The 17,605-nt window shown below is 41.5% G+C and overlaps 1 protein-coding gene across 1 annotated transcript in view; it reads right to left on the reverse strand.

Moving 5' to 3' along the window:
* Positions 1–172: 172 nt before the first annotated feature.
* The window catches only part of LOC139453950 (lipid scramblase CLPTM1L-like), a 31,135-nt gene continuing 13,702 nt past the window's right edge, over positions 173–17,605 (reverse strand). Inside the window, exons 11-18 of the mRNA XM_071235393.1 lie at positions 15,780–15,845; positions 15,268–15,318; positions 13,007–13,089; positions 10,554–10,588; positions 6,286–6,341; positions 5,415–5,459; positions 4,922–5,037; positions 173–4,591 (exon numbers count right to left, since the gene is read on the reverse strand). Coding sequence (XP_071091494.1) covers positions 4,510–4,591; positions 4,922–5,037; positions 5,415–5,459; positions 6,286–6,341; positions 10,554–10,588; positions 13,007–13,089; positions 15,268–15,318; positions 15,780–15,845 — 534 coding nt within the window. The 3' untranslated portion in view covers positions 173–4,509. The remainder of the gene's footprint in view (positions 4,592–4,921; positions 5,038–5,414; positions 5,460–6,285; positions 6,342–10,553; positions 10,589–13,006; positions 13,090–15,267; positions 15,319–15,779; positions 15,846–17,605) is intronic.

Below are 17,605 nucleotides of genomic sequence, written 5' to 3' on the forward strand. Positions count from 1 at the left end.
CCCCCCTCCCTTTCACTAGCTTGATGATCCAGTGGTATGATGTGGTGCAATGTCAGGATCTGGTCACAGTTTGAATTAAAGAGATGACACAGAGTTTCAATCAGTGAAAAAACAAGTCTCTCACTCACCGTAGTATTCGTCCACGGAAGAATCAGGTAAAATCAACAAGGTCTGAGTTCAATACCATTTATATCAAGGTACAAAACAATCTACAGTAATATTATAATGGAAGTTGAAAGTAAAATAAATGTCCCTTGTTGATCTGAAGTCACCACCACATATGTACACCGCCACTCCTACAATACCCTCCGACCATCACCATGATCAATATGTCAGTTGTAGAAAATGTAATGTTCTCCAACATGCTTGTGATAATAATTGATGTACATACTTGTATATGATCAACGTTATCTCTTGTCATTATTTCATCTCAGGCATGAAAGTCAAGACATTGATAAAAATAAATTGCTTTCTGGTAAATGTCTTACACTAAGATTCAAAATAGAGACAATATTCCAAATCTTCAACACAGACTCCTCTGTCGAGGAAACAAACAGATAGGGTGACTGTTTACTAAAAGAACTGACATAAACATGTTTGTTTACCATACTTCACATTGACGACATGCCTGTTGTCTGATCATTGACGGATTGCGTTAGTTTGATACATGTAATGTGTCGACAGATGACTTCCTGTGTCATGGGCATTGTATCAGAGAATGTAAACATTTGGTAAAATACCTTATATACATTTGAGTCTAATCTGACGGAAACTGGATCCAAGAGTGTCTGCACAGCAAGAAGTACTACCTTAGGTCCTTCATCAAACTCATTGCTAATTATTTTCACATTTGTTGTTTTACCTTTAAATGAGAAATTGTTTGAAGTAAATAATAAAGATAGAGAGCTTAACAAGGTTTTACTGTAAACAAAAGATTGTCTCTCAACATATAACATGAAAACACAAACATAATTATGGAATTATAAGCGGTAAGCACTAAACAAAAGATTGTCTATGAACAAATAAAACAAAAATAATTATGGAATTATATGCAGTTGTATCAACAGTATGTATGCTGTACGTGTACAATGTCATGGTCTTACAGTGAGTTGCTTGGTTTAAACGCCGCATTGTACAGTATTCCACTTATATCACTGGGTGTCTTAATGTGGAATGAAAGCCCGAAGTGATGCAGGTTTCAGATGTTACCACTTGGGTGAAACCCACGATCACGGATAAACCTAGAAACATATTTGGGCAAACCAAGATTTTGAACCCACGATCACCTTAGGCTAGAAATTTTGTAAAACTTGGTTTAATCTGCTGACTCCTAAAAATTGAAATGTGAAAAAAATTAAATAAATGACACGCAGTGTTTTCCTTATTTTGCCGACATCAAACAAGTAGAGTGTTAAAAATCCCCACTCATTTACTGCCACTATCAACACACCTAAATCATTTACAATACAATAATATAATACAGCCTGTTTCACATATATCTTTAAAAGTTCAAAACACTACAAAATATGACAATTCACAACAAGAAATTAAACCAATATATTTGAGATTATATATTTATTTCTTTATAATCTTTGACCTAGTGACCTGAAGTTTGGGGCCAATTATACCAATCCCCCCAAAAAGTCTGGCCTTGGCTCAAAGTGTGTGTGGTTCACTCGCACAAGGTCCAAGTATACATAAGTTAAGTTTAAACAATAGTAACATTAGTATATGTGACAAATATCTTAGCCAGAGATCAAAGTCCAAGCACCATGCCCAATGCTGCAGAGAAACCTTTTCACAAAGACTGGTACCTGGATGTCTATGTGGTGCATCACCTTTATTATGTCTTGTCTCTGCAATCTAGTGTGAGGAATTGGGTTTTTTTCAGCTGACACTCATACTGTGCAGACAGTAGAGACATGACTACGTAGAGGAGTACTGTTCCTATGTACAGCATAACAAAAAAACAGGACTATTGGAGCATATTCCCTTTTATAAGGTTGTACACCACATGACCTGCATACTTTGAAGTGCTCAACCCACTGTTACTGAAGACCAATCAATGAGCCTGACTAAGCCACCCATGACACTTGGGATGGACAGAGTACAGCACACTTGACCAACCAGCTAGTCATTGTTCGTGGTTTAACGCCGCAGTCAGCAATATTCCAGCTGTATGAAGGTGGTCTATTAATAATCGAGTCTTGACCAGACAATCCAGTGATTGACATTATGAGCATCAATCCACGCAATTGGGATATAATGACATGCATCAATCAAGTCAGAAAGCCTGACCAACCGTCACCTAATACAGAAAGCTCCACACAGGGTAAGTTTCATCCATATGCTACAATGTTACAGTGTATGTGGTGGTGTCAGGAGCTTCTGTTTACACTAAGTTGCATGTGTGTGAGGAACGCCAGAGAGTGAGTGAGTGAGTATGGTTTTACGCCGCTTTTAGCATTGTTCCAGCAACATCGCGGCAGGAGACACCAGAAATGGGCTTCACACATTGTACCCATGTCGGGAACTCGGGCCATCAACCATTAGGCTACCCCACTGCCCTACTGCCCCACACCCTCACGGTGTGTAGAGGATTCCTGTGTTGTCTCCTCTGAGGACTCCAGATAGTCAGGGCAATCAACATCATACAGAATAAAAAAACAAACCTGAAATAGTCTGACTCGGTTTTGCTGGTGTTAAGACTAATTTATAGAAGGCCGAAACATGAACAAATTCCAATGCCACACAAACCATGGCCGACATTAACATGTCAAGCTGGATTTCAAGCCTAATACGCCAATTCCTGAAGATATTCACACATTAATACAGTTACTAGAAACAATCAACATTCTTAAAGGACATTCTTATTTAAAATATGTTTTGTGTTTTCTCATCTCCACGCCCATTTTTTGATTAATTAATTGACAATACAAGTGATACATTGTCTGTGGCACCAGATCTGAGCGCACCAAGATTGTGCCCCCAGTGCAGTGCTCGTCAGTGCTCATGTCTCTGAAGCTTAGTTCCAGGAAGAGTGGGTGAGTGAGTTGGGTTTAACGCCGCTTTTAACAGTATTCCAGTTATATCGCAGTGTGTCAGCTTAGTGTGGGAGGAAAGCCCGAAGTGATGCAGGTCTTAGACTTTTACCACTTTGATGAAACCCATGAGCACGGGTATGGTGCTGACAAACCTAGAAACATAATCGAGGCGAACTAGGATTCAAACCCAAAATCATAGATTTCTGGCGTGCCCAAGTGACGCAACTCTGCACACTGAATCATGGCGCCTTAGACTACGGAGAGGTTGAAAGTGCTGAAAACACAGGCAGGGGATCCTATTTTTGTCCTACTGAGGAAAATATTGTATAAAAAACGAAAACATATGTTAAATGTTTCGCACCTCGAGATGGTGAATGTTGAGGTGGGTGGTAGCTGATTGACATAAAATCTTTGTAGTTTGAGTGGGTCGGTCATTCAGAACCTCCAGGAGATGAGAGACACATAAACACAGACAGCTGTGGTAGCTGATTGACATAAAGTCTTTGTAGTTTGAGTGGGTCAGTCATTCAGAACCTCCAGGAGTTGAGAGACATAAACACAGACAGCTGATGCTGGAAACAAGACATGGAAACTGGAAAGATGATGAACTATTTACAACCTGATTGTGTTGACTACATACCAGGCACGCGCAGCCCTCTAAAGGCTGACAGGACCGACTTGCATCACATCTACCTCGCATATAAAACCATCAGTTGATAATGAAGTATTTCTAAATAATAAATGTTCCCCTTGAAAGTCCATAGCTGTGATTTTTTGCTGAGGGCGGCCATCGTGACCTCCTGTGTCTCCGACCTTGACGGGTACAGGAATCTAGAGTCTGTCCTGACTGAGACGCAACACTGCACAACAAACTGCCACCTCAGATGCCTGGACACACCCTTTTGTCCTGGACACACAACTATCATTCACATATTCTGTAACAACTATCGTTTTCTCCACTCCACTGATTACATATATTAAACAGCTTTGGAAAGTAAGGCTAAAAAAATAGTTTTGGTTCTCAGGCACCGCCCGCATCATCATAAAGTTCTCCACACGTTTCATTTTCATTTCCATTTTTAAAACAATATAAAAAAATCCTTAAATATTCCAAGTCCAACGTAGTCAAATACTGTATTGCAGTATTTTACTCATCAAGGAATACATTGATATAGGGGGGGCCCTTTCCAAAAGCTGATTGTACACAATGGTTTATCTGGTTACACAACTGTTTATTTGGTTACATACCAGTTTGAACAACAACAAAAATGACACCAATCACCCAGACTATATTTTCACAAAACATTGCCTGAGAGCCAATTCTTTTATTTTTTTAAGCCTAATATTTTTCTATATTTTCAAATCTGAATAGACACTTTGATATTCTCATGAGATTTTCAGTAGAAGTAAATAGGGCCCAGTGTGATCAGTCGGGATAAACATGCCAGCTTTCTCCACGATGCCCTCAGTTTGTCTTCTTGGCTTTGTCTTCCTGCTCGAAGGACTGGCCGAACTCGTTGACCCGGGTCTTGTCCACAGGGTACAGCCTGTAAATAACGGAAGTCAGGAAATGGAGGCAGAAAAGTGTGTGTCCATCTCAGAAAATACACATACTGGAGAATATTGTCATGTCAGGTCAACAGCACATGGCTGGACACAATGATCTGAAGCTCTGAATAAACAATGTGATGGAGGCTAGATCTAGTGCCATGTTCCGTGTCAAGTGAAGTCAGGTTGTTTACACAAGTAGATCAAGCAATTATGACAATAACCGACCTTGTATGACTGTCTATAGCCAAAAACATGTCATTTTCAAGAACTGGCAAAATATTTTTGTTACACACAAAACACTCAAGCACTAACAAATATATACAAACCATCTTTGGTATAAGTAGATCAAGAACACCACATCATCACGGAAACAGGCAAGTCTGTGAGCAGTTGGCATGGTGATGATGAAGGCAAATACATCATCAATAAATGTGTTGAATGCCTACAAAACAGACCAAATTATCATGTTGAAAATCTCCAGGGAGTGAGGTCAGGAGGTCAGGTTGTCGTTCATTTCTGTCATGGGGTTGGAGGTGTCATTGCAAATACAAAATATAATTTATTGTTTATTTCATTAAATACATATCATCATTATAGAGTTTATGTAGTGGTAAAGCGTTCGCTTGTCACACTGATTCCCGACATGGGTACAATAAGGGAAGCCCATTTCTGGTGTCCCCTGCTGTGATATTGATGGAATATTGTTAACAGCGGCGTAAAACCATACTCACTCACTCACTATTTTAAGAGATTGAAACAGCACTTGACAATGGTACTTGACAACGGTACTTGACAACGGTACTTGACAACGGTACTTACTTTGTACATGAAAGCCCTCCAGGGAAGATGAGCTACCGATTTTAGCTGAAAACAGAAAAAACAGTTTATAATGTCTACTTAAATACTTGATGAATGATTACACAAATACATGTGAATACTGTGCTGACATCAGTGAATGATGACACAAATATACATAAATACTGTGCTGACATCAGTGAATGATGACACAAATATACATAAATACTGTGCTGGCATCAGTGAATGATGACACAAATATACATAAATACTGTGCTGACATCAGTGAATGATGACACAAATATACATAAATACTGTGCTGACATCAGTGAATGATGACACAAATATACATAAATACTGTGCTGACATCAGTGAATGATGACACAAATACACGTAAATACTGTGCTGACATCAGTGAATGATGACACAAATACACGTAAATACTGTGCTGACATCAGTGAATGATGACACAAATACACGTAAATACTGTGCTGACATCAGTGAATGATGACACAAATACACGTAAATACTGTGCTGACATCAGTGAATGATGACACAAATATACATAAATACTGTGCTGACATCAGTGAATGGTAACAGATAAGAATACATCCACACTTTACACTGCAATATGATAGACTAGGTGTACTGCCACCAAGATAGTTAACAATACAACATACCCACAATAGTTACTGTCCTGCAAACAAGTGACCCAGGGCTTTACTGCTGGTCTGCCCGGGGGTTTACTGTCGATCTGCCCGGGGCCCCGGTATGTTCCAGTATTGAACTCACCTTATAATTAACAAACCAGTGACCCGGGGGTTTACTGCTGGTCTGCCCGGGGGTTTACTGTCAATCTGCCCGGGGCCCCGGTACGTACAAGTATTGAACTCACCTTATAATTAACAAACAACTGTGGTAACATGAAGATGAAGCCAAATGCATACACCCCTGTAAAACAGAAACACAGAAATATCTCAACTGAAAAAACAATTGAGTTCTTGATGAACAAGAGAGCATTACATCACAATCAATAATTTCATTTGGCATGACTGATATCGCTCAATACAATCTCATTACAATCAAAACTTTTACTCCAACACAATACCTCCATAGGTGAGGTTGTGTGAGGTGAGGTGAGGTGTGTGGTGAGGTCATGTGTGGTGAGGTCATGTGTGGGAAGGCCGGGTGTGGTAAGGTCATGTCTGGTGAGATCATTTGAGGTAAGGTCATGCGTGCTGAGGTCATGTGTGGTGAGATCATGTGCGGTGAGGTCATGTGTGGTGAGGTCATGTGTGGTGAGGTCATGTGTGGTGAGGTCATGTGCAGTGAGGTCATGTGTGTTGAGGTCATATGTGGTGAGGTCATGTGTGGTGAGGTCATGTGTGGTGAGGTCATGTGCAGTGAGGTCATGTGCGGTGAGGTCATGTGTGGTGAGGTCATGTGTGGTGAGGTCATGTGTGGTGAGGTCATGTGCAGTGAGGTCATGTGCAGTGAGGTCATGTGTGGTGAGGTCATGTGTGGGGAGGCTGGGTGTGGTAAGGTCATGTCTGGTGAGATCATGTGATGTAAGGTCACGTGTGGTGAGGTCATGTGAGGTGAGGTCAGTTCAGCTTTAGAAATTGGCACTAGTCTTGTAGTCCTTGCCAAACTGGCTAATAGTTAAGGTATCATAAAGACTAGTAGACATTTGCCATTTTTAAGGATTTTGCTATACGTTATTATTATAGGGTCTAGTAGGCTAAAAATGTTAGTTTCTACCCCTGGGTCATGTGAGGTGAGGTTGTGCGTGGTGAGGTCGTATGAGGTGAGGTCGTGTGAGGTGAGGTCATGTGTGGTGAGGTTGTGCGTGGTGAGGTCATATGAGGTGAGGTCGTATGAGGTGAGGTCATATGTGGTGAGGTTGTGCATGGTTAGGTCGTATGAGGTGAAGTCGTGTGAGGTGAGGTCATGTGTGGTGAGGTTGTGCGTGGTGAGGTCATATGAGGTGAGGTCGTATGAGGTGAGGTCATATGTGGTGAGGTTGTGCATGGTTAGGTCGTATGAGGTGAAGTCGTGTGAGGTGAGGTCATGTGTGGTGAGGTTGTGCGTGGTGAGGTCATATGAGGTGAGGTCGTATGAGGTGAGGTCATGTGGTGAGGTTGTGCGTGGTGAGGTCATATGAGGTGAAGTCGTGTGAGGTGAGGTCGTGTGAGGTGAGGTCATGTGGGTGAGGTGAGGTCATATGAGGTGTGGTCATGTGTGGTGAGGTCATGTGAGGTGAGGTGGTGTGAGGTGAGGTCATGTGGGTGAGGTGAGGTCATGTGAGGTGTGGTCACGTGTGGTGAGGTTGTGCGTGGTGAGGTCATATGAGGTGTGGTCATGTGAGGTGAGGTCGTGTGAGGTGAGGTGGTGTGAGGTGAGGTCATGTGGGTGAGGTGAGGTCATGTGAGGTGAGTTTGTGTGAGGTGAGGTCATGTGAGGTGAGGTCATGTGGGTGAGGTGAGGTTGTGTGAGGTGAGGTCATATGAGGTGAGGTGTGAGTTGAGATCGGTGAGGTGAGGTTGTGTGAGGTGTGATCGGTGAGGTGGTGTGAGATAAGGCTGTGTGAGGTGAACCCTGAGTGAACGTTGACCATTCAGCCTAATTGACGGATGTGTGGATTGTCACTGGGTTCTCGGACCAATCACATGTCAGCTTTTCAAAAACTATTCAGTCCTATTTCTCTACCACCTCAATACAGAGATCTTGATTTGTACTACAGAAAAAAATGAAGACAGTAATATTCCTTCCATGGTATTCCTGTTTTGGTGAAGATGGCACAGTGCTTGGAGAGAGACGCTGTATGACATTTCTACAACACTATCATAACGTGGTCTTCCTCTACATTTAGAGTAGGTCGGTTTAGTTCACTTAAGATACACAAATCAACCATGCTGGTAGGAATGGTTGCTCACACATACTGAGAATGTAGAAGTTTCCATGCTGATTGGCTGGTTGGAAAGTTCACCTGACATGACCTCCAACAGAGGTGTCTTCAGATCTTCATGCAAAGAGGCATCATATCAGAGTAAAAGATCCGATTGAAATGAGATTGTCGATCAATATACAACACTATATTAGAACAAACTATTTGTTGAAATGATGTTGTCATATAGTCTTCCTTTTTAGAAACTTGCAGCACATGCTCAGTGGAGGGACCAATGACACAGAGTGATCAATGATATTGATATTTCTGCAAAATTAAGTTTAGAGTAATGTACTGCTACCAAAAAGACAAGAAGGAGGACAACAAAGTCTACATTGTCAGGCCTCAGGCTGCCTCTACTATTACACAGGCTGCCTATACCATTACACAGGCTGCCTCTACCACTACACAGGCTGCCTCTACCATTACACAGGCTGCCTCTACCACTACACAGGCTGCCTCTACCATTACACAGGCTGCCTCTACCATTACACAGGCTGCCTCTACCACTACACAGGCTGCCTCTACCATTACACAGGCTGCCTCTACCACTACACAGGCTGCCTCTACCATTACACAGGCTGCCTCTACCATTACACAGGCTGCCTCTACCATTAGACAGGCTGCCTCTACCATTACACAGGCTGCCTCTACCACTACACAGGCTGCCTCTACCATTACACAGACTGCCTCTACCATTACACAGGCTGCCTCTACCATTACTAAGGCTACCTCTACTATTACACAGGCTGCCTCTACCATTACACAGGCTGCCTCTACCATTACACAGGCTGCCTCTACCATTACTAAGGCTGCCTCTACCATTACTAAGGCTGCCTCTACCATTACACAGGCTGCCTCTACCAATACACAGGTTGCCTCTACCATTACACAGGCTGTCTCTACCATTACACAGACTGCCTCTACCATTACTCAGACTGCCTATACCATTACACAGGCTGCCTCTACAATTACACAGGCTGCTTCTACCATTACACAGGCTGCCTCTACCAATACACAGGCTGCCTCTACCATTACACAGGCTGCCTCTACCATTACTAAGGCTGCCTCTACCATTACACAGACTGCCTCTACCATTACACAGGCTGCCTCTACCAATACACAGGCTGCCTCTACCATTAGACAGGCTGCCTCTACCATTACACAGGCTGCCTCTACCATTACTCAGGCTGCCTCTACCATTACACAGGCTGCCTCTACCATTACTTAGGCTGCCTCTACCATTACTAAGGCTGCCTCTACCATTACACAGGCTGCCTCTACCATTACTAAGGCTGCCTCTACCATTACTAAGGCTGCCTCTACAATTATTCACATTACACAGGTTGCCCCTTCCATTACACAGGCTGCCTCTACCATTACTAAGGCTGCCTCTACCATTAGAAAGGTTGCCTCTACCATTACATAGGCTGCCTCTACCATTACACAGGCTGCCTCTACCATTACTCACATTACACAGGCTGCCTCTACCATTACACAGGCTGCCTCTACCATTACTAAGGCTGCCTCTACTATTACATAGGCTCCCTCTACCATTACACAGGCTGCCTCTACCAATACACAGGCTGCCTCTACCACTACACAGGCTGCCTCTACCATTACACAGACTGCCTCTACCATTACACAGGCTGCCTCTACCATTACTAAGGCTGCCTCTACCATTACACAGGCTGCCTCTACCATTACACAGGCTGCCTCTACCATTACACAGGCTGCCTCTACCATTACACAGGCTGCCTCTACCATTACTAAGGCTGCCTCTACCATTACACAGGCTGCCTCTACCAATACACAGGCTGCCTCTACCATTACACAGGCTGCCTCTACCATTACACAGGCTGCCTCTACCATTAGACAGGCTGTCTCTACCATTACACAGGCTGTCTCTACCATTACACAGGCTGCCTCTACCATTACACAGTACCATTACACAGGCTGCCTCTACCATTACACAGGCTGCCTCTACCATTACACAGGCTGCCTCTACCATTACTCAGGCTGCCTCTACCATTACACAGGCTGCCTCTACCATTACACAGGCTGCCTCTACCATTAGACAGGCTGCCTCTACCATTACACAGGCTGCCTCTACCATTAGACAGGCTGCCTCTACCATTAGACAGGCTGCCTCTAACATTACTCAGGCTGACTGGGTGCAGCAGGCATGAATGGTGACGATAAAGGTTGGCACTTACCATTAACAGAACTGTGTATACACCAGGAATACCAGCTGAAAATAACAACATCATAAACATCAGAATCTGTGAACATCCATCCGTCTGTCAGATACAGAGCTGCAGGAGAGACTTGTATGAAGTGGGCCTGTTTCTGATGACAAAGCTTGTCGTCAGAACCATCATTTCCATATTTCACAAGTCTCTACTGAATCTTTCTTCATCCAACATGTGTGGTAATGCACGGGAACTCGATGATAGCGTGTAAAGCATAATATATTCGTAGAGAAAACATTCACACCCCTCTATATACATAGACAAGGAGTGACACCCGCCATCCTGGTTCTTATTTAAGATTTCACACTTGGTTCCAATCACAGCTCCATATCGCATGAAATATGAATGTCACTTATTATAACCTACTGGTTAAAATGTGTATCATAATATCAGCACAGTGAGGGGAGGGAAATTCAAGACCGTCAATGATAATCTGCTTCAAAATGTTTAATTATGCTGTAGATTTCCTTGTCAACCCCAACATTGTGCAAGCAGGCTTACCTTTGACGGTTTTGAATTTCCCTCCCTTCACTGTGTGCTAATATTGAGATCCACTATTATATATTTTAGCCAGTCAGAAACGTTTGGCGAGTTCAAGCCTGAGTAGCGCCGTAATTTCCGGCCACCTTTTTCTTGTTTACCTCGGCGGCGAAGCTTATGGTTGAGATTTGATGGTTGTTTTAAAATAAATACGAGGTGAGGTGACCACAGATGAACACAATTGTGTAGCCTATGGTTTGTTTAGCAAGTTCCAATAGGTTGAAATAAGTGACATTCAAATTTCAATCGACCGAGTGCGAAATCTTGAATAAGAACCAAGATGGCGGGTGTCACCACTTGTCTATATGTATATAGAGGGGTGTGAATTTTTTTCTATATGAATATATTATGCTATACATGCTTTCATCGAGTTCCTGTGTGATAATGTTGTGTTCATAGTAACAAGAAGTTGTACATCCATGGAACTCTCTCCCTTGCTCATCATACCAACTTATACATGCCACTGACAGAAGTGATAATTGCTGGACAAAAGGTGTGAAATTAGTCCCTTGAACATACAACAGAGATCCTTGAAGGCAACAGGCTCCCTTGAACACAACAAATTCCCTTGAACATACAACAGAGTCCCATGAACATACAACAGACTCCCTTGAACAAGCAACAGAGTACCTTGAACATACAACAGACTCCCTTGAACAAGCAACAGACTCCCTTGAACATACAACAGAGATCCTTGAAGGCAACAGACTCCCTTGAACAAGCAACAGAGTCCCTTGAACATACAACAGACTCCCTTTAACATGCAACAGACTCCCTTAAACAAGCAACAGACTCCCTTGAACATGCAACAGACTCCTTGAACATACAACAGACTCCCTTGAACATACAACAGACTCCCTTGAACATACAACAGACTCCCTTGAACAAACAACAGACTCCCTTGAACATACAAAAGCGTCCTTTGAAAAAGCAACAGACTCCCTTGAACAAGCAACAGAGTCCCTTGAACATACAACAGAGTCCCTTGAACAAGCAACAGACTCCCTTGAACATACAACAGAGTCCCTTGAACATACAACAGACTCCCTTGAACAAGCCACAGGCTCCCTTGAACTTACAACAGACTTGCTTAAACATACAACAGACTTGCTTGAACAAACAGACTCGCTTGAACATACAATATAGTCCCTTAAACATACAACAGATTCCCTTGAACAAACAACAGTGTCCTTTGAACATACAACAGACTTCCTTTTACATACAAGCCTTGAACATACAATGCATCCCTTGAAGACACAACAGGGTCCCTTGAACTAACAACAGGCTCCCTTGAACTAACAACAGACTTCCTTTTACATACAAGCCTTGAACATACAATGCATCCCTTGAAGACACAACAGGGTCCCTTGAACTAACAACAGGCTCCCTTGAACTAACAACAGACTTCCTTTTACATACAAGCCTTGAACATACAATGCATCCCTTGAAGACACAACAGGGTCCCTTGAACACAACAGAGTCCCTTGAACACAACAGACTCCCTTGAACATACAACAGACTCCCTTTTACATACAAGCCTTGAACATACAATGCATCCCTTGAAGACACAACAGGGTCCCTTGAACACAACAGAGTCTCTTGAACATACAACAGAGTCCCTTGAACATATGACAAGCCTTGAACATACAGCAGCATTCCTTGAAAATACAACAGAGTCCCTTGAACACAAGGTCACTTGAACATACAACAGAGTTCCTTGAACACAAGGTCACTTGAACATACAACAAGCCTTGAACAAAACAGACCTTGACCAATCAGGATCAAGAATAAGAGAAGCTAATGCGTAAATTTTGAAAAGATTTTCCACTAATTTTGTCGACCGATGTGTGAAGTATTCACCTTGCTACGGCACCCACCTTTTATGTTGCACGTAGAACAGAGAGTAGCCAGCCCCTGCTATACACAGCGGATACAGGACGTAGGACAAGTACTTCATAGCCTGGAACACACACAACAGTTCATCATTTCCACAATGTACACCAGAAACTAGCAAACAGCACCTTCAGTCTAATGTTCAGTTATGACTGTACAAGTTATTTACTTTACTTGAGTTATCCATGACACATGATCTGTCTATAAGAACTTTAAACAGTATTATCACAAATTCATTTCTAAAGTAAATTCAAGCTCTTTGACTTCAACTTTAGATTTCCATCAGTTTGAGTGAAAAAGTGTTTCTATCCTACAAACCTGTTATTTATTCAATAATCATGTCATTAACACAGTTACTTATTTGATAATGATGTAATGTTCACAATGTTATTTATTCAATGATGTAATGAACACAATGTTTTTCCAGGTAGCCAGTGGTATAATCAACAAGACAAGCCAAAATTTTAGGTAGACAAAAACATTTGAAATTATCTTTTATCAAATAACTATTATAAAATGTACAAGTCATAGCACTAGGCTTGAAATTGTATATTAGTTTACTTGGTTTTTGTTATTTGTGCCTCGAATGATGCACTTTATTTTAGTAGATGACATAGGCATATCCTTGCTTATCCAATGAACATTGTCAACTAAAATAAAATAGTAATAACATTATAATTATGTATTTCTGTTCATTGTCGACTTTAGGAGGAAATATTCGCCAGTACAGTTATTATTAGCACACGTTTCCACGATCTGCTGTTCTTTTCGTTGTCATTAACAGATTTCTATAGGTTTTCGACAATGTGTGATCGTAACCAAATATATTCAAAGTGATAAGACATTAAAAGCGAATACCGGTATTGTACATGGTGTTACAATTTCATTATGCCATGAATATTGTTCCAGGTGCACTCTTTTCTCAAATTAGCAACATGAAATAATTTATTTCCCGCAAAAGGCGCTCAGTAAGATGAAGAAATACCTCCGTTTTCTAAACTTCTTATGAATAACATGAAGACTATCATATGACACACCGCTAGAAAGCTTGTTTTTTCATCTACACGGTCGTAACATCACCTGGAGTTTTTTTCTTATCTGTTACAATACTGTTTCTAATGATGCTTTATAGCTGAAATCTGCTTCAAGATTAGTGATTGGTCAAGTTTGAGCATGTGACCTAAGGCAGCTAATCAACATTGCGGGAAATAGTGAATAATTTTTTAATCTATAGATAAAAAATTATAAATTGAAATGGAATATGTATTTCAAACATTGAGAAATGTGTTAGATTTAATAAATAAATGAATAGGTTCATCAAATTATATCCTATTTTGACGTGACTATGGCTTGGCAGGTCTACCGGCCTACAGTGTCTGGGGACTCGAGGATTCTTGGCCGGTGTACCGGTCTACGCAGTTGAAAGAGTTTACGTAACCGAATCCCTTGTAAAGCTGCATTGAGCTATGGGAATGTTGATGAAACAGACGATGAGTAAGGTATATGCATTCCATTGCGACCGTGAAAACACTGGCGATTGAGAAAATGGTGTCGCAAATGTCAATCAAATTATTCATATTTGTGTCTACGTATGTGAAGCAACTGAATTTAGTCGCCACAAGATATTTTTCAAGGTAGTCATTTGGCAACCTCTGTTATCTATTTATGATGTAATGAACACAATGTTATTTATTAAATTATGTAGTGAACACAATGTTATTTATTAAATTATGTAGTGAACACAATGTTATTTATTCTTTGATGTAAGGAACAATATTACTTATTCATGGGTGTAATGAACACAATATTATTTACTTATGAGTGTAATGAACACAATGTTATTTATTCAATGATGTAATGAACACAATGTTATTTATTCATGATGTAATTAACACAATGTAATTTATTCATGATGTAATTAACACAATGTTATTTATTCAATGATGTAATGAACACAATGTTATTTATTCATGATGTAATTAACACAATGTAATTTATTCATGATGTAATTAACACAATGTTATTTATTCATGAGTGTAATGAACACAATATTATTTATTCATGATGTAATGAACACAATGTTATTTATTCATGATGTTATTAACACAATTCTTTTTATTCAGTGATGTAATGAACATAATGTTATTTATTCATTATGTTATTAACACAATGTTATTTATTCTGTGATGTTATGAACACAATGTTATTTACTCATGATGTAATTAACACAATGAACACACCATACCTGGGAATCAAATTGCTGTGTTTCTTTCTCTTTGTCTGATGACTTCCCAAACTGCGAAGAGAGGAACGTTATCACACTACTGGAGCTTCCTTTCAACTCAGAGATCACATGACAGGACAGACGACAATGCCTACTGACAACCTCCTAGTGGAATCCATTTCAGAGGATAGCTTGTCCTGTGTCACATGACTAAGAATCATGGGAAATCACATGGACCACAATATGGACAAAGGTTATTCTACACAAGCACATGATAACGCATCTTCATAAAACTTCGTATTTATCCCAAAGTTGTGAAAGCAAAACTTTAAATAAAGCCAATCAAATTCAAGTTTGACCATAACAGTGACTTTAGGACATAGCCAGTATTGCAAAAAGTTTGATTTGAAGATTTTACTTTCTTATCCACCATATAATTCTGCAAATGTCCAAACTACTGTTAACAGTCTTGTCATCACACACAAATAATGAATAGAATATAAGCAAACTTCATAAAACATATGGATGCTTACCTCAAATGATGGCTTAAGTCCATTCCAGGTGACCTTCAGCTTAAATGCTTTTGTAACTTTCCATATCTGTGGAACAAGCAAGTCACATGATCACGTCAAGTACGACTCCAACAATTGTATGACAGCACAGAGCCCTACCATGACAAGTATGTTGACAGCACTGAGCCCTAACAAGACAAGTACGTTGACAGCACTGAGCCCTACCATGACAAGTACGTTGACAGCACTGAGCCCTAACGTGACAAGTATGTTGACAGCACTGAGCCCTACCATGACAAGTATGTTGACAGCACTGAGCCCTACCATGACAAGTACGTTGACAGCACTGAGCCCTACCATGACAAGTATGTTGACAGCACAGAACCCTAACATGACAAGTATGTTGACAGCACTGAGCCCTAACATGACAAGTATGTTGACAGCACTGAGCCCTAACATGACAAGTATGTTGACAGCACAGAGCCCTACCATGACAAGTATGTTGACAGCACTGAGCCCTAACATGACAAGTATGTTGACAGCACTGAGCCCTAACATGACAAGTATGTTGACAGCACAGTGCCCTACCATGACAAGTACGTTGACAGTACTGAGCCCTAACGTGACAAGTATGTTGACAGCACTGAGCCCTACCATGACAAGTATGTTGACAGCACTGAGCCCTAACATGACAAGTATGTTGACAGTACTGAGCCCTACCATGACAAGTATGTTGACAGTACTGAGCCCTAACATGACAAGTATGTTGACAGTACTGAGCCCTAACGTGACAAGTATGTTGACAGCACAGAGCCCTAACATGACAAGTACGTTGACAGCACAGAGCCTTACCATGACAAGTATGTTGACAGCACAGAGTCCTACCATGACAAGTATGTTGACAGTACTGAGTCCTACCATGACAAGTATGTTGACAGCACAGAGTCCTACCATGACAAGTATGTTGACAGTACTGAGCCCTACCATGACAAGTATGTTGACAGTACTGAGCCCTACCATGACAAGTATGTTGACAGTACTGAGCCCTAACGTGACAAGTATGTTGACAGCACTGAGCCCTAACATGACAAGTACGTTGACAGCACAGAGCCTTACCATGACAAGTATGTTGACAGCACTGAGCCCTAACATGTCAAGTATGTTGACAGCACTGAGCCCTACCATGACAAGCATGTTGACAGTACAGAGCCCTAACGTGACAAGTATGTTGACAGCACAGAGCCCTACCATGACAAGTATGTTGACAGCACAGAGCCCTACCATGACAAGTACGTTGACAGCACTGAGCCCTAACATAACAAGTATGTTGACAGCACAGAGCCCTAACGTGACAAGTATGTTGACAGTACAGAGCCCTAACGTGACAAGTATGTTGACAGCACAGAGCCCTAACGTGACAAGTACGTTGACAGCACAGAGCCCTACCATGACAAGTACGTTGACAGCACTGAGCCCTAACATGACAAGTACGTTGACAGCACAGAGCCCTACCATGACAAGTATGTTGACAGCACAGAGCCCTAACATGACAAGTATGTTGACAGCACAGAGCCCTACCATGACAAGTATGTTGACAGCACAGAGCCCTACCATGACAAGTACGTTGACAGCACTGAGCCCTAACATGACAAGTACGTTGACAGCACAGAGCCCTAACATGACAAGTATGTTGACAGCACAGAGCCCTACCATGACAAGTATGTTGACAGCACTGAGCCCTAACATGACAAGTACGTTGACAGCACTGAGCCCTAACATGACAAGTATGTTGACAGCACAGAGCCCTACCATGACAAGTATGTTGACAGCACAGAGCCCTACCATGA

This window comes from Haliotis cracherodii, unplaced genomic scaffold (assembly GCF_022045235.1).
Source record: "Haliotis cracherodii isolate W230 unplaced genomic scaffold, xgHalCrac1.p SCAF_10, whole genome shotgun sequence".
In the NCBI taxonomy this organism is placed as follows: domain Eukaryota; kingdom Metazoa; phylum Mollusca; class Gastropoda; order Lepetellida; family Haliotidae; genus Haliotis; species Haliotis cracherodii.